Source organism: Nomascus leucogenys, chromosome 1a (assembly GCF_006542625.1).
Source record: "Nomascus leucogenys isolate Asia chromosome 1a, Asia_NLE_v1, whole genome shotgun sequence".
NCBI lineage: Eukaryota > Metazoa > Chordata > Mammalia > Primates > Hylobatidae > Nomascus > Nomascus leucogenys.
This window is the reverse complement of record NC_044381.1, coordinates 6,382,236-6,406,943: the sequence shown is the minus strand read 5'-3', so window position 1 is coordinate 6,406,943 and position 24,708 is coordinate 6,382,236. Positions and strand designations below refer to the sequence as shown.

The window sequence follows — 24,708 nt, the reverse complement described above, 5'->3', positions numbered from 1 at the left end:
TTGGGCAGTCCTATTATTCTTTGGATTCAGGTGCCATCCTTGGAAGTGTGGCCAATAAGGGAGTTTTCACTACCCAGAACTTATATAATAACACTGTTACCAATCCTATTAATAAGTGCTCATGCAACTATGTGAAGTGATGGATGCATGTAATATGCAAAGTTCAATAGTAAAAGGTCACCCATGTACATTTACAGAATATAAACACACTGAAATCAAACTAGACATGGGATGTTTTCAGAGGCTCAAGCAGAACAAAAAACATCAAGATCACTAACATACTTTGTCAACTTTATAAACTGAATGTAGAACAAGGTTTATTATTAGAAATACGGGGAAAAAGTGGCTAAAGTTCCTCTCTAGAAAACGAACACTCAGAACATATTAGCAAAAAGAAACATATATTGAGGGAAACTTTCATGAGTCTGTAACTAATTCAGATCTCTTGTCATCTCTAAATTTGATATGATTTAGATGCTTCTGTCCCTTACTGTAGGTTTCTTCTGCAAAAACCTGGATTTTAGAAGGGGCAAGTTGTGTTGAAGTTAAAAATTGCTAACCTCAGGTAGCTATGCTCTTCTTCCTTTCCAGCTGGCACTAATTCATTAGCAGTGAGCTGGTAAGAAGTATCACCATCTGATGAAATTATGTTGGGAGGGTGGAGGGGGAAGAGGAGAAGGAGATTTGATTATATTTTGGAGTGATTTTTTTTCTTCAGTGAAAAAGATCAGTATCTTTACTATATAATAATTAAATGTACTGAATTTCAGTACAGAAACTTTTTTTTTTTTTTTTTTTTAAGAAACTCAGCCTCAATAATGCTAGTCTCTAACAAAAAAGAGGGTAATAGTAGCAGTGAAAGGATAGGAAGAAGGGGGAAAAAAATCTCTGCTCTCAACAAAGTATACATGATGACATATTTGTTTAAATTATTTTCATTATGCTGAAATTAAACATGATGTGCAATTTAGAGATCTACTAAACTTCTATTTAAACATAAGCGTATGAACACATTTTAAAGCTAAACACAAATTATTTCTGACTTATCCCTGGAAGTTTCCTTCATTAATTTCACTAAAATTTCCAAGCCATAAAATAAAATGTCCAGACAACCTTCAACTAGTCTGGTCCACTGGTCTGTGTAACTAATATGAAGAGATACTGTAATATACAATGGAATCTAAGATTTCTAAAATGGAAAATTCATTCATCAAAGCATAAATGATCTTTGAGGTATAGAGTCACTTAATAAGACTGCCACCATTGTTGAAGACTGACTCCCAACATCTATAGAAGGATGCTAGAAACAACACTACGTGGAAACTAGGAAAGATCATGAGGCATCTGAACTGTGTTCTCAGATGGAGCATAGTGGAAAAGGATATGCAGTCTGAGGTTAAGATGCTGTCACATAATACAGGGAAGTTAAGATACTCTAGAAAAACTCCTGTGATGAACTCGTAAGATTTACAGAAGAGAAATGAGAGACAATAGTATTTCTATAACTAAGTGAGAAGAGGACGATTAACCACTGGCCTCAGTAATTATACTGCCTCTATTCTTCAGGACTATTAGAAACCACTTCAGATCATTTCTCCTTTTTCCATTCTCTACTCCCAGATAAACCCCAAAGTAGTAGCTGGATGGAGCATAAACAGGGTTGAGACAGTATATTACTGATTAATAGCACAGACTTTAGAGCTGCAACACTTATGTCTGAATCCTGGATGTACAACTTATTAGTGTGTGACTATGGGTGAGTTACTCTGCCTCTCTGTGCAGCAGTTTGTATAACAGTTATACCTAACTACCTCATAGGGTTGCTACAGGGATTAAATAAGTATTAAAAAGTGCTTAGAACGGTGTCCCAAACTACACAAGGGTTTATAATGGCACAGATGACAATGATGATACCACTGTCAAAACTAAACTTTCCTCAAAACCTTCTATAACTACTATTTTTCAGATTTTAAGAATATGAATTCACATAATCCTCTTAACAATGAAAGAAGTTATTTTTATTCCCATTGTACAAATGGGTTCTGCAGAAAAACCAAGAAACTTACTAGACTAAGTAACATAACTAGAACAGTCTAGCACACAAATACACAACAGGCTGACTTTAATCTGCAGAACTATTTTCATATAAGAGATTTTAGGTAGCAGTTACTAGAAGTTAGACTGTCAAAGAAGTAAAATATCAAGTAGAAATATATATATATTTTAAAAATTACTTAAGAGCTTAGAAATGAAGTAAACACTTGGTGAAAAAAATACTGATAATAACAGTTGTCCTTTATTAATTATCCCATGAGCTAGGTGCTTACCTAAGCATTAAATATGAATGATCTCATTTAATCTTATGAGATGATTACTACTGTTATCCTACTCTACAGATAAGGAAAGTTTTTGGTGGTATTAAATAACTTGAAAGAAGTCATATAGCTGAAAAGTGGCACAGCAAACATTTAATTCCAAGTCTATCTGACACCAAAGCCTGTATCTTTAACTATTATTCGAGCTGCTCTAAAGCAATGCACATTTTATTGAGGCCAGCCACTGAAACCTAAAACTTTCAATATAGTAAAAGAATGCCCAAATTAAGAAAGACAGTATGTTTTTTATTTAGTTCTCTGCCTTAACACATAGAGTCAAACACAGCAAAGTTCATGCATTGTCAGGACTACTTAGTCAACTGATGTCTCTTGCAGTTTTAGAATCAGAAAAGAAAGAAACTGTTTCTTAAAACTTTTCTGAAACACAAAAAGTGGGTCTCAAAATACCATTCCAAAACACTATAAACATGTAGTGGTATTAGTGAACTGAAATAAAGAAAATAGAATTTTCACTGTTTCAAGAGAAGTTATTTCTCTAGCATGCCCACAGGAACATAAATTAATGGAGTTAAATTGTTTCTGATTATCGCTTTTTATTTATAGGAACATGTCTAAATTAAGCAATAAAACAAATATAGTAGTTCAAAATGCACAAGTAAATCTAATTTTAGACATTGATTACAACAGTTCTTCAAAAGAATCACAAAATTGTCACTTGAAATGCAAAAAAATTCGTTTTTTTTCAGTTTTACATATAAAACTGAATTTAAAATTTCTAAATACATCATGATGTTCCTATCATTTTGGACTGTATGTGTCAAAAATTTTTGCACTAAATATTTTTATTGAAAAATAAACAAATTAAATTGAATCCCATCATCAAAAAAGTCTGTACTTTAAAGATTTCCAAAACTGAATACCTCAGCACTATATTTGTTACAAAAACAAGTGGCTATAGCATCAAGAAAATCTAACTAGCTGAAAATTTAAGAGTTGAAAAGCAGAAGAATTACTACAGTTCTACCATTCAGGAACAATTACTATAAATATTTGTATTGTACTGCTCTAGATTTTGTCTTTAGATGACTTGTGTTGTTTTGTTTTATACAGTCATGGTCATATTACATATATAATTTTGTGTGACTTGTTTCTTCACTTGGCATTATAATATGGTCAGGTTCTTAAGTTTATAAATTTTTCTGAGACATGACTACATATCACTATAAGAGAAGGATGTACCACAGTTAACTTGTTAACCAGCTCCCTATTATCACACCGTTGTGTATCAGAAGTGTGCAACACAACTTTTATTATACCTCTGCGAGCAACGAGTAATAATTTTTAAAAAAAATTTTAATATATTGAAATGTGTGGGTTGAAAAAATGGTTATATTTAATGTTTATTTTATTTGGGTTACTACTGGGTCTAAATACTTTGTCTTGAGTTTGTTAGTTACAGTATTTCCTTTTATGAGACTACTTTCCCTATTTATCTACTGGAATCTCTGTGTGCCTATTGGCAATTTGTATATCTCTTTTATATAAAAGTAGTAAGACTTGGCCCTATTTACCACAAATATTTTTCCCAAGTTACTTGCTGTTAATGTTTTTCTTTTTTTTCTGTTAATATTCAAAAATTTAAACTTTTCACACAATAAAATCCGTCTTTCTCTTTGATTTCTTATATACCTATTAAACTTTGGATGTCTTCCACCATCTAGAAATGTGATAAATGCTCTTATATTTTTATCTGGCTTTATGGCTTGATTTAAAAAAAAAAAAGATGGAATGCTTTACAATTGTATGTTCTTTTATTTCAAAAGTTAAGGTCTGCTATAAGGAAAAGAATGCAAAATATACATAACTACACAGTGTAAAGGGCAAAAGTCCATGTTTTTCCCAAATTTAAACCAAGAGGTAACAACTGTCTGAGGTTCTTTTTTTTCTATGCATATACAAAAGCACATGCAAAAGTACCTGTAACTTACCAACATTTCAACTCTTCCTCTTATGATCTCTTAGCTCTTCCCTAAATGCTAGACCTGGAATATATTAACAGTAATTCTGAATGCCGAAGAAAATAGTCTTGATATAGTTTATCATCAAGATTCCCAGACTTAAAGAATTCTTTATTCAAGATATGACAGTTCAAAGACCTGGTAATTTTTTAAACACTATTTGGGAAATGCTGGCTTAGCTTTATTCTAATCACTACAGACGACTCAAAACTGTAATGTTTTCTGAATATAAAGTATGCAAATCACATATTAAAAGAATGAAAGGCAACAAACTTACTTGGGATACACTGGTTCATAAAGGTACTTGTCCCCTCTTGTAGATGTAATATGAAAAAACAAGATGTATCCATTTGCCGTCTGAAAGAGAAATTTTATTAACCATGAATTAAAGAGTAAGGCTATAACTGTAACCCTGAATTTTAATTTTATAAATTCTTACTTTGAAAAAAATTTTATTCTCCAATACCCTCCCTTGGAGAATTATAGCCTAATTATGCAAATAAAAGTGACTTTTTAACATAACCCATGTTGAAAAAAAGGGTTTTTACAGATTTCAAAATATTTCAAAATATGTCAGTAAAATCAGTACTTCATAAAGTATTCTAGACATGAATACTCTCAAATAACTGCATTATTCAATAATGAGTAAGTGATTATTTTGCAAAATACATAGTACTTTTTGAACTCTGCACTAATATGGCAAATTATTATTCTAAGTTTATAAAGCAACAATGCCACTTTATGGCTTTATTACACCTTTAAGACAAAACGCTTACTCTACTCAAAGTTTACACGGTATTAACTTCAGAACAGCATATTTACATATTTCAAAAACGATCTTTTGGTCTCTGATTTACTACAAAATATAGCCCAAGATACAGACACAAAACAGAGCAAACCTTTAATTTCCAAAATATGAATATCAGCTAGTTCATTTTTCTAAGTTAACAAAATATTTTTTAAAAACAAATTGTAGGCCGGGCACAGTGGCTCACACCTGTAATCCCAGTACTTTGGGAGGCCGAGGAGGGCGGATCATGAGGTCAGGAGATCGAGACCATTCTGGCTAACATGATGAAACCCTGTCTCTACTAAAAAAAATACAAAAAAATTAGCCGGGCATGGTGGCAGGCGACTGTAGTCTCAGCTACTCAGGAGGCTGAGGCAGGAGAATGGCGTGAACCTGGAAGGCGGAGCTTGCAGTGAGCTGAGATCACGCCACTGCACTCCAGCCTGTGCGACAGAACGAGACTCTGTCTCAAAAAAAAAAAAAAAAGAAATTGTATTAAAAACAGTGCTGTTACATGCTCATGACATACATCTGTGTCATGACATACATTTGTGAAGTTCAAATAACCATTTTACATTTCTGTAAGTATAAAATATTATATTTAGCTGTTTCTAGCCAAACATTTTTAGGCATAACAGAGTGAAGTGGCAGTGTTTTGCCCAAACTACTTTACAGTAATACTGAATTCCTATCATTCTAGAGGAAGGTGGGCATGTACTCAAAGTAGAACCAAAGAAAACCAAAGAAATAATCCAAGGTTTCAAATTTTTTTCTAATTCTGGCTTCCTGGTTTTCAACGGAATGACCAAGAAAATATTTAGTTTCTTCAGCAAAACCAGGTGGTTTGCTTTCTTTTTGACCATTAACTTTACTATTTTATAATGTATTTGAAACTAGAGTTTCAACACTGTAAGATATAAAAGAAAAAGGGTGAAAATTCTTCAGATAAGATCATCTTTCTAATTCTTTATGTGCAATTTTATGTTCTTGCAATATGGAGAGCATGGAAGCGAAAGGAAAATGGCTTCAAATCAAATCATAACAAAGGTTTCACACATAAAAAAACAAGAATAACAACAACAAAACAACAAAAACAGACAAAATCTATGAAACACTTTTCAAAACACTGGCATCAAACAATGAAGGCCAGTCATCCTTGAGAGATGAGAAACAACTGAAGTGAACCCTCCTACTCTTACCCAGCTTACTGCCTTGTGAGAATTTCTGGGTCAGCACACTTAAAAGGGGCACTAAGACAAAGTATGGCAGACTTCCAGAGTTGAGAAGAAGCTGAAGAGTCCAGGAAGAGTAAGACAAACATGAGACGTAATGAAAAATCAACCAATCAAAACAATGCATAACTCAATCAGATGTTAAAATTAGCACAGAAGGACATTAAAACCTTTTGCTATATTTCATAATGTTCCATATGTGAACTATATTCCATATGTTCCAAAGCTGAGGTGATATAGAAAACTCAAACAAAACTCTAGAAACAGAAATACTAAAATATCTGAGATGAAAAAGACATTGGCTGGATGAATGACAGGTTAGACATTGATCAGAAAAGCACGGCAATAAAAATCATCCACAATGAAACACACACACAAAAAAAACCAAAATAAAACAGAAACAGAATCAGTGAATTGAGGGACAACTTCATGTAGCCCAATATCCATATAAACAGAGTCCCCAAATGACAGGGGTAGGAGTCAGAAAAAAAATATTTAATTAAATTCAAATTTCATTTGCTTCACTTAAATTTCTTTAAAAGATAACAGGCTTTAAAACAAGAATAATAGCAGTATATGCTGGGGTTTATAACATGTATAAAAATAAAATGTGTATAATATATGTTTCCTGATCCCAATAGAACTAGAAACAAATAAAAAAAAATTCTGGAAAGCCCACAAATATTTTGAAGCTAAACTCCATACTTCTAAATAACCCATGAATCAAAGAACAAAAAAGGAAATTTTAAAAATACATCATACCAAAATTTGTGGGATGCTGCTAAAGCAATACTAAAGAGGAAATTTACAGCCTTAACATACTTACATTAGAAAAAAAGAAAAATCTCAAATCAATGACAAGCTTCTACCTTAAACTAGAAACAAATTAAACCAGAGCAAACAAAATCCAAAGCAAGTGGTGGAGCGTGGGGAAGCATGCAAATAACAGAGATCAGAGTGGTAATCAATCAAACAGAAAACAGAAAAATAAAATCAATGAATAAAAATCTGGGGTTCTTTTGTTATTGTTTTAGAAGATCACTAAAATTGACACATTTCTGGTCATACTGATCAGGCAAAAAAGAGCCACTAACAGAAATCAAAGATGTGACATCACTACAAATTCTAGAGGTATTAAAAGAATAATGAGGTCACATTATTAATATGACAATAATTTTAACAAGTTGATTGAGATGGGCAAATTCCTTGATAAACACAAACCACCAAAGTTCACTGAAAAGAAATCTGTACCCTGAAAAGCCAATGTCTGTTAAAGAAATTATAATTCCAATTCAAATCCTTTCCACAAAGAAAACTCTAGGCTGAGACAGCATCACTGGTAAATTCTACCAACTCTTTAAGAAATAAATAATATCGGTTGAATACAAACTCTTCCAGAAAACCAAAGAGAAGGAACCACTTCCTATCTCATTTTATGAGGCTAGCATTACCCTCATAACAAAACAGACAAAGACATTATAACTACAGGCCAAGATCCCTCATTAACATATTCTAAACAAAATTATAGCAAATTAAATTCAACATTATAAAAAAATACATCACAACCAAATGGGGTTTATCCAAGAATGCAGGGCTGGTTTAACAAAATTCAATAAATGTAATTTACCTTATTAACAAACTAAAAAAGGAAAACCATGACAGTCTGAATACATCACATTAAAAGCATTAGACAAAATTCAACATCCATTCCTGATTAAAAATTCTCAGTAAATTAGGAAGAAATGGGAAACTTCCATAACTTGATGAAAGAGATTTATGAAATATTTAGAACATCATTCTTAATGGTGAAAGACTGAATGCCTTCATCATATTCAACACTGTCTAGACTCTAGGCAGTAAATTCAGACAAGAAAAAGAAAAGGTATATAAATTGGAGAGAAAAAGTAACTGTTTTTGATATGGTCATTTCCATGGGAATCCCAATGGAATTAACTATAATAAGTTAGTTTAGTAGGACTGCTGGACACAAGACGAATACAGAAAAATCAATTGCATTTTTACATAATAATAAGAACAATTAGAAAATGAAAAAAATCAGTAACATTAAAGTTGTGAAATACTTAGGGATAAATCTGGCAAAAGAGATTAAATACTTGTACACTGATAACTACAAAACATTGCTGAAAGTAAAAATACTTAAACGGAGAAATACATCTTGTTTATATTGCTAAGATAGCAACTCTCCCCAAATAGATCCAAAGATTCAATGTAATCCCAATCAAACTCCCAGCAGACATTTCTGTATAAACTGATGAGATGGGGGGTGGAGCCAATATGGTCGAATAGGAAGAGCTCCAGTCTACAGCTTCCAGCGTGACCGATGCACAAGACCGGTGATTTCTGCATTTCCAACTGAGGTACCGGGTTCAACTCACCGGGGCGTGCCGAACAGTGGGTGCAGGACAGTGGGTAGAGTGCACCACGCATGAGCCGAAGCAGGGTGAGCCATCACCTCACCCAGGAAGCACAAGGGGTCGGGAATTCCCTTTCCTAGTCAAAGAAATGGGTGACAGACAGCACCTGGAAAATCGGGTTACTTCCATCCTAATACTGCGCTTTTGTAAACGGCTTCACAAACGGCACACCAGGAGATTATATCCCGCACCTGGCTCGGAGGGTCCTACGCCCACGGAGCCTCGCTTATTGCTAGCACAGCAGTCTCAGATCAAACTGCAAGGCGGCAGCGAGGCTGGTGGAGGGATGCCCGCCATTGCTGAGGCTTGAGTAGGAAAACATAGCAGCCAGGAAGCCCGAACTGGGTGGAGTCCACCACCGCTCAAGGAGGCCTGCCTGCCTCTCTGTAGGCTCCACCTCTGGGGGCAGGGCACAGACAAACAAAAGGCAGCAGTAACCTCTGCAGACTTAAATGTCTCTGTCTGACGGCTTTGAAGAGAGCAGTGGTTCTCCCAGCATGCAGCTGGAGATCTGAGAACGGGCAGACTGCCTCTTCAAGTGTGTCCCTGACCCCGGAGTAGCCTAACTGGGAGGCATCCCCGAGTAGGGGCGGACTGGCACCTCACATGGCCGGGTACTCCTCTGAGACAAAACTTCCAGAGGAACGATCGGGCAGCAGCATTTGCAGTTCACCAATATCCGCTGTTCTGCAGCCACCGCTGCTGATACCCAGGCAAACAGGGTCTGGAGTGAACCTCTAGCAAACTCCAACAGACCTGCAGCTGAGGGTCCTCACTGTTAGAAGGAAAACTAACAAACAGAAAGGACATCCACACCAAAAACCCACCTGTACGTCACCATCATCAAAGACTAAAGGTAGATAAAACCACAAAGATGGGGAAAACACAGCAGAAAAACTGGAAACTCTAAAAATCAGAGCGCCTCTCTTCCTCCAAAGGAACGCAGCTCCTCACCAGCAACGGAACAAAGCTGGATGGAGAATGACTTTGATGAGTTGAGAGAAGGCGGCTTCAGAAGATCAAACTACTCTGAGCTAAAGGAGGAAGTTCGAACCAATGGCAAAGATGTTAAAAACCTTGAAAAAAAAATTAGACAAATGGCTAACTAGAATAATCAACGCAGAGAAGTCCTTAAGGGAGCTGATGGAGCTGAAAACCATGGCACGAGAACTACGTGACGAATGCACAAGCCTCAGTAGCCGATGCAATCAACTGGAAGAAAGGGTATCAGCGATGGAAGACGAAATGAATGAAATGAAGCGAGAAGAGAAGTTTAGAGAAAAAACAATAAAAAGAAACGAACAAAGCCTCCAAGAAATATGGGACTATGTGAAAAGACCAAATCTACATCTGATTGGTGTACCTGAAAGTGATGGGGAGAATGGAACCAAGTTGGAAAACACTCTGCAGGATATTGTCCAGGAAAACCTCCCCAATCTAGCAAGGTAGGCCAACATTCAGATTCAGGAAATACAGAGAACGCCACAAAGATACTCCTCTAGAAGAGCAACTCCAAGGCACATAATTGTCAGATTCACCAAAGTTGAAATGAAGGAAAAATGTTAAGGGCAGCCAGAGAGAAAGGTCAGGTTACCCACAAAGGGAAGCCCATCAGACTAACAGGGGATCTCTCGGCAGAAACTCTACAAGCCAGAAGAGAGTGGGGGCCAATATTCAATATTCTTAAAGAAAAGAATTTTCAACCCAGAATTTCATATCCAGCCAAACTAAGCTTCATAAATGAAGGAGAAATAAAACCCTTTACAAACAAGCAAATGCTGATTTTGTCACCACCAGGCCTGCCTTACAAGAGCTCCTGAAGGAAGCACTAAACATGGAAAGGAACAACTGGTACCAGCCACTGCAAAAACATGACAAATTATAAAGACCACCAATGCTAGGAAGAAACTGCATCAACTAAAGGGCAAAATAACCAGCTAACATCATAATGACAGGATCAAATTCACACATAACAATATTAACCTTCAATGTAAATGGGCTAAATGCTCCAATTAAAAGACACAGACTGGCAAATTGGATAAAGAGTCAAGACCCATCAGTGTGCTGTATTCAGGAAACCCATCTCACGTGCAGAGACACACATAGGCTCAAAATAAAGGGATGGAGGAAGATCTATCAAGCAAATGGAAAACAAAAAAAGGCAGGGGTTGCAATCCTAGTCTCTGATAAAACAGACTTTAAACCAACAAAGATCAAAAGAGACAAAGAAGGCCATTACATAATGGTAAAGGGAACAATTCAACAAGAAGAGCTAACTATCCTAAATATATACGCACCCAATACAGGAGCACCCAGATTCATAAAGCAAGTCCTGAGTGACCTACAAAGAGACTTAGACTCCCACACAATAATAATGGGAGACTTTAACACCCCACTGTCAACATTAGACAGATCAATGAGACAGAAAGTTAACAAGGATATCCAGGAATTGAACTCAGCTCTGCACCAAGCGGACCTAATAGACATCTACAGAACTCTCCACCCCAAATCAACAGAATATACATTCTTTTCAGCACCACACCACACCTATTCCAAAATTTGACCACACAGTTGGCAGTAAAGCTCTCCTCAGCAAATTTAAAAGAACAGAAATTATAACAGTCTCTCAGACCACAGTGCAATCAAACTAGAACTCAGGATTAAGAAACTCACTCAAAACCACTCAACTACATGGAAACTGAACAACCTGCTCCTGAGTGACTACTGGGTACATAAAGAAATGGGGGCAGAAATAAAGATGTTCTTTGAAACCAACGAGAAAAAAGACACAACATACCAGAATCTCTGGGACACATTCAAAGCAGTGTGTAGAGGGAAATTTATAGCACTAAATGCCCACAAGAGAAAGCAGGAAAGATCCAAAATGGATACCCTAACATTGCAATTAAAAGAACTAGAAAAGCAAGAGCAAACACATTCAAAAGCTAACAGAAGGCAAGAAATAACTAAAATCAGAGCAGAACTGAAGGAAATAGAGACACAAAAAACCCTTCAAAAAATTAATGAATCCAGGAGCTGGTTTTTTGAAAAGATCAACAAAATTGATAGACCGCTAGCAAGACTAATAAAGAAAAAAGAGAAAAGAATCAAATAGACGGAATAAAAAATGGTAAAGGGGATATCACCATCGATCCCACAGAAATACAAACTACCATCAGAGAATACTATAAACACCTCTATGCAAATAAACTAGAAAATCTAGAAGAAGTGGATAAATTCCTCGACACATACACCCTCCCAAGACTAAACCAGGAAGAAGTTGAATCTCTGAATAGACCCATAACAGGCTCTGAAATTGAGGCAATAATCAATAGCTTACCAACCAAAAAAAGTCCAGGACCAGATGGATTCACAGCTGAATTCTACCAGAGGTACAAGGAGGAACTGGTATCATTCCTTCTGAACCTATTCCAATCAACAGAAAAACAGGGAATCCTCCCTAACTCATTTTATGAGGCCTGCATCATCCTGATACCAAAGCCTGGCAGAGACACAACCAAAAAAGAGAATTTTAGACCAATATCCTTGATGAACACTGATGCAAAAATCCTCAATAAAATACTGGCAAACCGAATCCAGCAGCACATCAAAAAGCTTATCCACCATGATCAAGTGGGCTTCATCTCTGGGATGCAAGGCTGGTTCAACATATGCAAATCAATAAATGTAATCCAGCATATAAACAGAACCAAAGACAAAAACCACATGATTATCTCAATAGATGCAAAAAAAGAATTTTTGACAAAATTCAACAACGCTTCATGCTAAAAACTCTCAATAAATTAGGTACTGATGGGACGTATCTCAAAATAATAAGAGCTATTTATGACAAACCCACAGACACAGACAATATCATACTGAATGGGCAAAAACTGGAAGCATTCCCTTGGAAAACCGGCATAAGACAGGGATGCCCTCTCTCACCACTCCTATTCAACATAGTGTTAGAAGTTCTGGCCAGGGCAATCAGGCAGGGGAAGGAAATAAAGGGTATTCAATTAGGAAAAGAGGAAGTCAAATTGTCCCTGTTTGCAGATGATATGATTGTATATCTAGAAAACCCCATGGTCTCAGCCCAAAATCTCCTTAAGCTGATAAGCAACTTCAGCAAAGTCTCAGGATACAAAATCAATGTGCAAAAATCACAAGCATTCTTATACGCCAATAACAGACAAACAGAGAGCCAAATCATGAGTGAACTCGTATTGCTTCAAAGAGAATAAAATACCTAGGAATCCAACTTACAAGGGATGTGAAGGACCTCTTCAAGGAGAACTACAAACCACTGCTCAATGAAATAAAAGAGGATACAAACAAATGGAAGAACATTCCATGCTCATGGGTAGGAAGAATCAGTATTGTGAAAATGGCCATACTGCCCAAGGTCATTTATAGATTCAATGCCATCCCCATCAAGCTACCAATGACTTTCTTCACAGAATTGGAAAAAAATACTTTAAAGTTCATATGGAACCAAAAAAGAGCCCGCATTGCCAAGTCAATCCTAAGCCAAAAGAACAAAGCTGGAGGCATCACGCTACCTGACTTCAAACTATACTACAAGGCTACAGTAACCAAAACAGCATGGTACTGGTACCACAACAGAGACACAGACCAATGGAACAGAACAGAGCCCTGAGAAATAATGCTGTGTATCTACAACTATCTGATCTTTGACAAACCTGACAAAAACAAGAAATGGGGAAAGGATTCTCTATTTAATAAATGGTGCTGGGAAAACTGGCTAGCCATATGTAGAAAGCTGAAACTGGATCCCTTCCTTACACCTTATACAAAAATTAATTCAAGATGGATTAGAGACTTACAGGTTAGACCTAAAACCATAAAAACCCTAGAAGAAAACCTAGGCAATACCATTCAGGACATAGGCATGGGCAAGGACTTCATGTCTAAAACACCAAAAGCAATGGCAACAAAAGCCAAAACTGACAAATGGGATCTCATTAAACTAAAGAGCTTCTGCACAGCAAAAGAAACTACCATCAGAGTGAACAGGCAACCTACAGAATGGGAGAAAATTTTCGCAACCTATTCATCTGACAAAGGGCTAATATCAGGAATCAACAATGAACTCAAACAAGTTTACAAGAAAAAAACAAACAACCCCATCAAAAAGTGGGCAAAGGATATGAACAGACATTTCTCAAAAGAAGACATTTATGCAGCCAAAAAACACATGAAAAAATGCTCATCATCACTGGCCATCAGAGAAATGCAAATCAAAACCACAATGAGATACCATCTCACACCAGTTAGAATGGCGATCATTAAAAAGTCAGGAAACAATGTGCTGGAGAGGATGTGGAGAAATAGGAACACTTTTACACTGTTGGTGGGACTAGTTCAACCATTGTGGAAGTCAGTGTGGCGATTCCTCAGGGATCTAGAACTAGAAATACCATTTGACCCATCCATCCCATTACTGTTTATATACCCAAAGGATTATAAATCATGCTGCTATATGCACACGTATGTTTATTGCGGCACTAGTCACAGTAGCAAAGACTTGGAACCAAGCCAAATGTCCAACAATGACAGACTAGATTAAGAAAATGTGGCACATATACACCATGGAATACTATGCAGCCATAAAAAATGATGAGTTCCTGTCCTTTGTAGGGACATGGATGAAGCTGGAAACCATCATTCTCAGCAAACTATCGCAAGGACGAAAAACCAAACACCGCATGTTCTCACTCATAGGTGGGAATTGAACAATGAGAACACATGGACACAGGAAGGGGAACATCACACACCGGGGACTGTTGTGGGATGGGGGGAAGGGGGAGGGATAGCATTAGGAGATATACCTAATGCTAAATGACAAGTTAATGGGTGCAGCACACCAACATGGCACATGGATACATATGCAACAAACCTGCACATTGTGCACATGTACCCTAAAACTTAAAGTATAATAATAATAAAATTTAAAAAAACGCAAACATGGTGAGAAAAATGTTTGTTCAATGGAAGTTTTTTCAAAACAATGTAGTTTTAATTTACATATAAAGCTATAAGTAAAAATAACCCTTATATCTATGCTCTAATTCTTTTTCTGTGTTTTAATGTTTACAAAAAGAACTGATGAGATGAACATAAAATCAGTATGGAAATACAAAGGCCTACAGTAGCAAAAGCAACTTCGAAAATGAACAAAGCTGGAGATCTAACACTGTGTGATTTCAAAAATTATTATACGTCCAGAGTAATCAAAATGATGTTAAATATATACAAATAGATCATGGAACAGAATAAAGTATATAAAAATAAACCCACACATATGTAGACAACTGATTTTTGACAAAAGTGCAAAAGATATGCTGTGTAGAAGGGATAACCTTTTCAACTAATTGTATTGGAACAGATATCAAGATGCAAAATATGAACTTAACAACAAGAAATCAAGGAACCCATCTAAAAAAATGGGCAAAAGATTTGAATGCACATTTTACCAAATAAGACACACACATAACAAATAAACAAATGAGAAAAATGTTCAACATCATTAGTTATTAGAAAAATCCAAGTTAGAACTATAATGAGATACACTACAGCACTACCAGAATGGCTAAAATTAAAAAGGCATACCCTACCACATGTTGGCCAAGGTAGAGGAAAACAGAAACTCTCATACACTGCCTGGCAGGAATGTAAAATGATATAACTACTTCAGAAAAGTTTCGCACTTCCTTTAAAAGTCAAATATACTTCTATCTTATAATGTAGCTGTTCCACTCATGGATATTTACCCAACAGAAAAGGAAATATGCATCCATAAAAAGACTTGTACATCAATGTTCATGTAGTTTTATTTGTTACAGCCCCAAACTGGGAACAACTCAAACTGTCCATCAACAGACGAATGGATAAACCAACTGTGAGAAATCCGTAAACTAATACTCATAATGAATTACTGATTCCCGACAAAATGGATGAATCTCAAAATATGCTGAGAGAAACTAGAAAAAATAAGTATAAGTATGACTTAATTTATATAAAACTAGAAAACACAAAGTAATTGGCAGTGACAGAAAGCAGATCAGTCGTTGGTTTTGAGAGAGGTGAGGATTCTTAAAACAGAGCAATTTTTTTCTTTATACCCCATTAAAAAAGTGTCAGTGAGATTTCTTTTTAAGATACAAATTTATAAGGAGATGGCTATGGCTCTATTAATGATGCAGAAATAGAGCTTTCAAAATATTACTAACATTTCATTATTAGCCATGTATTCTTGAGCCAGGTTACTTAACCTCTCTGTACCCTAGTTTGCTCAACTGTATGATGGGAATATAAAAGTATCCACCTTGAGAGGATCGTTATGAATAATAAATTAATTTTAATACACATAAAGCACTTACAATAGTGCCTAGAACATAGACACCTCCCAAAATTTACTACTATAATTACACAATTTAATCTTCAAGTACATAGTTAATTCATATTCAATATATTTCATACAAGGATAAAAAACTATAGAATACATTTGAGGAAAAGAATCATTAAATTAGTAAAGTTTCAGAATCCAGTAAAACTTTGGTTACCTAGAAAGTTCGCTTATCCAGGCCAGGTGCAGTGGCTCACACCTGTAATCCCGGCACTTTCGGAGTCTGAGGTGGGCGTATCACTTAAGTCCAGGAGATTGAGACCAGCCTGGACAACACAGCAAGACCTCGTCTTTCATTAGCTTTACAAAAGTGGTTTAGTTATGGGGAAGGGCCATTATCATTTAAACTATAAATTTCTCCTAAAGTTAGCATGGCCCGGGCCCAGGAATGACTAAGGGCATTTGAGAGGTTAAAGGCAAGATGGGGGTTAGATTAGATTTCTTTTACAGTCATAATTTTCTCATTGTTATTTTTGCAAAGGTGGTTTCAAGATCAATAATTTACCACTGAATGAAAATGTGCTGTATGCAAATTATGAATAGCATAATTTTTATATTCAGTATATAATTAAAACTCTTCCTCATCTTTCAAAGGAAGAAGAGTTTAGTGAAAGTTTAAGCAACTGGTACGTTAGTTTTTACATATGATTACTCCATCTTATTTGTAGGCCGTTTTGTATGCACATTTTTCCCCCCTAAAATTCCCACTAGACAGTAAAGAGGGAATAGTCTGATAGCTTTTTATATCAGAAATAATTTCACATTAATTTCTTAAGTGACTACCTTTTATATTACGCTAAATATTAAGACAACAAAGAAGTGAGAAGAAATTATACTTGCCATAACTTGAAGAAATAAAGTACATACAAGAGTAACAAAATAATTTAATGTTTTTGGCTACCAAAAATCTAATTTTTATTTCACTTATTTATTACTTATAGTTGTTACATATGAGTTCTAAATTTCTCTTCAAAGAATCAATGTGTCAGTATGTTCAATTCTTTGCCTTCTACTTTTAAACTTAACTTCCTCATAAAGCAATCTTTTTTGATTACCTGCTCCACCCTGACTCATTCTGATTACCTACTCCAACCTGACTCATTCCGATTTACTGCTCTGCCATAACCATTTTTCCCGTCGAACCACTCACCCAGTCACTCTCTTTAAATTAGCCAATCAGAATTAGTTTAGTTTGTGCGGTCTAACCCTAGCCAACAAGGGAACGACACGGCAGCAGGGGCCACGTGCGTCAGGGATAAGAACCCCTTCCCCTCCCTTGTCCAAGTGTGCGCTCACCATTGCTCCATCTTTAAGGGCGCACTCCTCTATAGAAGTACATTGCCTTGCTGAGAATTAAAAAGAAAATTTTATATTTGAGTGCTGTTTCTTTTGTGGCACCAACACTTTATTTATAACATAGTTGTAAACCAAAAAGTATCTGAGACAGGTCTCAATCAATTTAGAAGTTTATTTTGCCAAGGTTAAGGATATGCCCGGAAGAAAAAAACACAGAATCACAGTGACAGTCTGTGATCTGTGCCTTTCTCCAAAGATGAATTTGAGGGCTTCAATCTTTAAAGGGGAAAAGTGGGCTGGAGGGGACAGAAGGAGGGTATGGTAATCCACAAGTTCCAAGAGAAAAGAGCAGGTAGGGGAATAGTCAATTATGTATTCGTCTGGCATCATTAAACAGGCACTTTACATAAGATATGGTGAACATAAATAGCTACTTGTGGAGTAGCTAACCTAACCTTTTATCTGTAGTTATCAGCTCAGGAACAAAAGGAAAGGCAGTTTCTTGCATGACTGGGTTTTCAGCTTATTTTTTCCCTTTTGGCATGATGAATTGGGGTCCTGAGTTTTTACTATCCTTTCACCACCATCTTATTTCTAGAACTTTGTGGAGATGTTAAGATAAATATAATATTAGTCATAGTAATCTGGCTTATATTAAATATATTGAGTAAATGCTGACCTGTTTCTAGTGATTTAATTCATCCTTACTTGGGTTATTTATAACATGAATTAACATTTTAGCTTATATGAATTTTAAAATTCATACAGGATCATAAATGAATTTTTGTTACATGTTTTTTGTTATGAATGACAAATTTCTCCACGTTCAATGAAGAAAACCCGAAAAACAGAGAAAGTAACAAAAATAAACTGCCAACAGTTTCACCATTCGCAGATAATCATTATTAATTTTTATGTAGTCCTTATGTCTTTTCCAGGGACATTTGCAGAAGCTCTTATATTTTACAGCATATTAGACTTCTGCTGAAGTCTGTCTGTTTTTAAATCCAAACTGATGATACTGTAAATGACTGCTAACGTAACTGGTTGATGAGGACCACGGTTGATAAATCTGTTAGTTTAAGTAGAGGGTTATCTAAAATATATTTTTTCTTTATATAAAGCTATCACACAGTTTTATAATCTGCTTTTATGACATTATTTTATCACAAATGTAAAAACAACATTCTTCTGTAACTTGATTTTAAATGTCTGCACTGGATTCTAACTCAGAAATGAGTAATTTTTTAAATTGATAAATATATACGGGAACTTTTAACATTTTCACACAAAATTGGAATCTTAATTTACATATTACCATGCAATTTGATTTTTTTCTTAGTGTTTTCTGACTGTTCTTCCACATTCATAGATATACTTACTACTATTTTTAGTATTTGTGTGATATTCCGAAGTACGGAAGTTTCTTATTTACTTTGCTATTCTTTTCTTGATGGACCTTTGGCAACTACAGACAATGCTGCAATAAACATTTATATATATATATCTATATATATATCTCCTTATGTTTTGGTGCATATATATTTTGTGGGGTACTTTCCCTTAGGTAGGATTGCCAAGTCAAAGTGCATATATGTACATTCATTTTAATAAGTATTGCCAAATTTATCCAAAAAATTACATTAATTCCCAGTATCACTCTAATTGTTCTTAGAATTCCTGTTTATGCCCACATTAGATTGGTGAAAAATGGTCTTATTTTAATTTCCATTTGTTTCCTTGCTAGTGGTGCTTATCTTTTCATTTTTATTGGCTCTTTATACTTCTCCTTCTGCAAGTTGCCTTATCTGTCCATTTTTCAATAGGATGGTCTTCCAGAGGAAGTTTTTATTAATATTAATATAAATATTAATACAGATAATAATTGTCCCTAAGCATTGCAAATACCTAACATGGATGGTATGGTCATCACATTTCATTTTCTTGTCTAAACTTGTTTATCATCTATCTCTCACTAACCTAGGAATTAGTTACATGTCCACTTGCTTGTTCTGTTCACTGTAGCTCCAATACCAAGGCATTCCCATATTACATGAAATAAATTATCCAAACATACCATTACTTAACCAAGATAAAGGACATCCTGTCTAGGTACAGGATTGTTAGAGATTCTTTTTTCGTGGCTATGAGATGGCGTTCTAATGTTCCCTTAAGTTTCTAGGGTTAGTAGTGAGAAGTCTATTGTTAATGTGATTCTATTTCCCTTTTCTCTGAATGATTTTTCTCATGACTGAAATTCAGTTATTTCTGCACGTTATCTCTAGATATGTATGTTTTGTCATTAAACTTTTTCCACACAGCCCCACCCGCAATCAAATGTATCTAAGTCTCAGCCTTTTCAATCTGACAACCTTAAATGTTTCTAAACTAGGGAAATTTCTTCTATTATTTCCTAAACTAATACTTGTTCTGTCTTGTTTTCTTTCTTTTTTTTTTCTTTCTATTAACACTCATTCGCAAACCTCTTGAATTTGCTCCTGCAGGTCTCTTATCTTTTCAAAAATAATGTTATTTCTATATGCCTTACATCATGACATTGTTTCTATTTGATCTTCTGGAACAAAAGATTCAGCTCTCACAAGGGGTTATTTATCAGCTCATCTGTTGAATTTTTCTCTTAGGAAATTTTTAGCTCTGAAAAGTCCTGATTATGTTCTAATTACATTTTCTGAAAGTTCTTAGTAATTTTTTTCTTAATTTACTACATTCTTCTGTCTCATCCCTGTGGCTCATCAATAGGAGCCACATATTTTACTTGTTTAGTTTGGTCTTACATCATAAAGTTAATGAGCTCCCTTAGTGGTTTTTTTCTTTGCTGTGTTCCATTAGCCACCTATAGAGGTTACGCTTTGATGTGGGTATCTGGCAATGCCTACAGATGCTGGATAAACTGACAGTTTGCAGAGGCAGACAAGCTCACACACTGCTGAGCTGAGGCTTCAGCAGTCTCCTCTCAGGCACTGTCTCCGAGTAGAAGGGCCAGCTTCCTCAGACCATGAGGTGTGGCAGCAACTGAGTTCACCCATGCAACCTCCACTCTAAGCCCGCAGCAGTTAAGAGAGTTTTATGGGAAGCCCTGCTAACGTCCACTTCCAGGAGCAGACACATTCATCCCTTTTCTGAAGCGAAACCACAGGATTCCACTTTTTTAAGCTCACTTAGAGAACTATGAAATCTCAGATCCTGTCTCAGTGCTTTAAGGAGTGGCAAAGCAAACCTTTCCCTCTGCCTGGTCCTTCAGCACCTATTCTTTCCCTAAAGAACTTGATGTCTTGATGATTCTGACTTTAGGCTCATGTTTATACTCCTGAGAGGAGAAGAGGAGTTAGGAATGGGGGCTTAGTCCTTCTATCTTCTCAGAATTTAGAAATTAACTTAAACCATTTCTACTAGTTGTTCAAAGTTTTTGTTTTTAGCCTCTGCCTGCAGAACAGGTTCTTTTTTATTTTCATTTCTTTCATTATGATATAAAATAATACAGGCTGGGTGCAGTGACTCATGCCCGTAATCCCAACATTTTGGGAGGCCGAGGCAGCCAGGTCACCTGAGGTGAGGAGTTAGAGACCAGCCTGGCCGACATGGCAAAACCCTGTTGCTACTAAGAATACAAAAATTAGTCCGGCCTGGTGGCAAGCACCTGTAATCCCAACTACTTGGGAGGGTAAGGCAGGGAGAACTGCTTGAACCTGGGAGGCGGAGGTTGCAGTGAGCCGAGATTGCGCCACACCACTCCACTCCAGTCTGGGTGACAGAGCAAGATGCCGCCTCAAATAATAATAATAATAATAATAATAATAATAATAATAATGCCGCCTCAAATAATAATAAAAATAATAATAATAATAATAAAATTCAGAGATCCATTAATTATTTGGTAATAGTTTAGAAAGGTCACTGATATTTTTGTATCATCTGTTTAGCAAGACATTAGGAGGATGAGAGGAGCCTGAATTCTGCTAAAGTGTAAATGTAAACAATAACCAGCCATTATTCCAGAGGTCACAAGATTTGCAACTTCCCCAATTACTCCTGCAGGTAACATCACTGTTGTAGAACCTAAGATTGGCCTTTTCAGATATCTTTTCAGGTTTTTGCATTTCTGATGGCCGAGGGCTCCACGTGGACCCACCAACTGGTCCTGGTCCTGTGGTCCTACTCAGAAGTGGACTCGACATGAAGACCATTTTCCACACCTCTGATTGCCTCCCTAACCAATCAGCAGCACCCATTCCCTGCCCCAGCAAACTATCCTTGAAAAACCCTAGCCTCCAAATTTTGGGGAAGACTGATTTGAATAATAAAACTATGGCACTTCTGTTCAGCCAGCTCTTCATGAATTAAACTTTCTCTGTTGCAATTCCTCTGTCTTGATAAATCAACTGTATCCAGGCAACAGGCAAAACAAAACTGTTGGGCAGTTACAATAGTTTTAATAGATATATCTGGGCTCATTCCATCTTTATATAATGCTTAGGATTTTATATATAAAAATGAAATGACTCAAAAAATCATAAAAGAAGTATTAAGGCAATTTTATATTACGTGGTTAAGAATTCTACTGCACAGTAGTATACAGTAAGTAGGTCATGGCAGACCAACTCTCCCAACAGCTAGAAAAAGGCAGAAAACATAAAAAATTACATTTTTAAAGGCATCAGGCAACTATGGAATCAATAAGGCCTAGACTGATTAAAATTCATAGTAGGAGGGCTGTTCAGAGGTAAGCTGATTTTTTTTCCCCTAAGAGCATTCACCAATTCTGGGCACAGGCTAAGAAAGCAGCAGACTTACTTTAGGCAGACGCCTGCTGGATCTAAGAAAAATCAGCAAAGCTCTTGGCAGTTACATAGGGTTGAAGAAATAATCAGACTTGAAATGCCTCAACTCCACAGCCAATTTTTCCCATAAGACATTTGCTGAACTTAGAAGCTGCAGAAGGGGCTCAAGGGCTCGAAAGCAAACTTCATAAAGGCAAAGTAAAATTTCCTGCATTTGTGAGATGCACAGGTATCCATACTAATTGGAGACCTGATGTGCCTCACACACATAGCCAGTGACAAAGATTCTGTGCTTAGTCAAACTTTAGTCAGGCTCCTGAACTTTATTCTCTTAGGTCCATCTGTGCATTTCCTTGTAAAATCCAGTTTAGCAAGACCCCCACATTCGATATCTGATTAGGCGGCTCATCCTCCAATCTCCCCTAAGTGATGTCTGATCACCCTGGTCTGTCTTCAGCAAGAATCCTGTTGTTTTAGCCAGAATCCCCATTACCCCTGATGTTTCCTCTTAGTAATTTTCTGTCCATTGACTCCCACACTGCTCCTTGGCTATAAATTCCCACTTGCCCATGCTGAAGAATTGAGCCTAATCTCTCTTTCCCACTGCAAGAACCCACTGCAGTGTTCCCTATATATACTGCGATCATCCCAAAGAAAGTTTTCCTTACTGTGTTTCAACAAGTATTATTCGATAATTTTTTCTTTAACACCAATGTTACCCTCAAGACATCTGCTGAATTTTGATGTCATATAGGCAAGATGACAATCAAATGCCCATCAATCAACAAGTGGATAAAGAAAATGTGGTATATATATACACCATCGAATACTACTCAGTCACAAAAAGGAGCAAAATAATGGCATTTGCAGCAACCTAGATGGAATTGAAGACTATTATTCTAAGTGAAGTAACTCAGGAATGGAAAACCAAACATCCTATGTTCTCACTCATAATTGGGAGCTAAGCTATGAGAACACAAAGACATAAGAATGATACAATGGACTTTGGGGACTCAGGGAAAAGGGTGGGAGGGAGGTGAGGGATAAAAGACTACACATTGGGTACACAGTGTACACCGCCTGGGAGACGGGTGCACCAAAATCTCCCCTCTCTTGGGAGTAGGATAAGGAAATCTTACATGATTGGCTGACAACAGAGAAAACAAAAGAGAAACTTCAGAGACCACCCATCAGAAGAAATACATACTATGCAAAAATAGTTTTGAAAAATCATAAAAGGAACTCTTCAGTAATCAAGGAGCAAAACCCCAGCAATCTCTGAGGGCTAGGAGAATTAGATTTCCAAAGTCACCACAACATAATACTCAGACAGTCCAGTTCTCAATAAAAAATTACAACACATAAAAATAAACAGAAAAGTATGGCCCAGTCATAGAAAATAAAGAATATGGCAGAAACCATCCCTAAGGAAGCCCAGACATTTGAATTATTAATCTGAGACATTAAATCAACACTCTTAAATATGTTCAATGAGCTAAAGGAGACCATGGGCAAAAAACTAAAGAAAATCAAGAAAACAATGTCTAAACAAAATGAGAATATCAATAAAAGGGAAAAATTTTTTTAAAGGAACTGAAAAAATTCTGAAGATAAAAAGTACAGCAACTAAAATGAAAAATTCACTACAGAAATTCAACAGCAAATTTGAGCAGACAGAAGAAAAGATAAATGTACTTGAAAATAAGACATTTGAAATTATGCAATCTAAGGAGCAAAAAGAAGAAAGAATAAAGAAAAATAAACAGAGTCTGGGGGACCTGTGGGGCACCACCAATCACACCAGCATACATAATATAGGAATAGAAGTATGGAGGAAAGAGAAATGGTTGAAAGTGTCAGGAGCCTTAACAAAATCTGTGAATATACAAATCCAAGAAACTCCAAAAAGGATAAACTCAGAGACCCACACTGAGACAGACTAGAATCAAACTGCTGAAACCAAAAGACAGAATTTTGAAAACATTAACAGAGAAGCAGCTTATCAAATATAAGGGTTCCTCAATGACATGGTTTGGCTGTGTCCCCAACCAAATTTCATCTTGAATTGTAGTTCCCATAATCCCCGTGTGTCGTGGGAGGGACCTGGTGGGAGGTAATTGAATCACAAAGGTGGTACCCTCATGGGGTTCTCGTGATAATGAGTTCTTATGAGATCTGATGGTATTTTAATAGGTGGCTTTTTTCCCTTTGCTCAGCACTTCTCTCCTGCCACCATGTGAAGAAGGACATGTTTGTTTTCCCTGCTGCCATGACTGTAATTTTCCTGAGGCCTCCCCAGCCATGTAGAACTGTGAGTCAATTAAACCACTTTCCTTTATAAATTACCCAGTCTTGGGCAGTTCTTTATAGCAG

General features: G+C 36.3%; 1 protein-coding gene across 5 annotated transcripts in view; it reads right to left on the bottom strand.

Annotated features, from left to right (window-relative positions):
* The window catches only part of RIC1 (RIC1 homolog, RAB6A GEF complex partner 1), a 144,688-nt gene that overhangs the window by 75,745 nt on the left and 44,235 nt on the right, over window positions 1–24,708 (bottom strand). For 4 of the 5 annotated variants that reach the window (XR_004029394.1, XM_003273825.4, XM_030809932.1 and 1 more), the window contains exon 3: window positions 4,632–4,711. Coding sequence is in view for 3 of the 5 variants with exons in the window: in XM_003273825.4 (XP_003273873.2) it covers window positions 4,632–4,711 (80 nt within the window). In the remaining 2 variants the exon portion in view is untranslated. Of the gene's footprint in view, window positions 1–4,631; window positions 4,715–24,708 lie in introns of those variants that run through there. The other variant, XM_030809991.1, reaches the window with a different exon arrangement.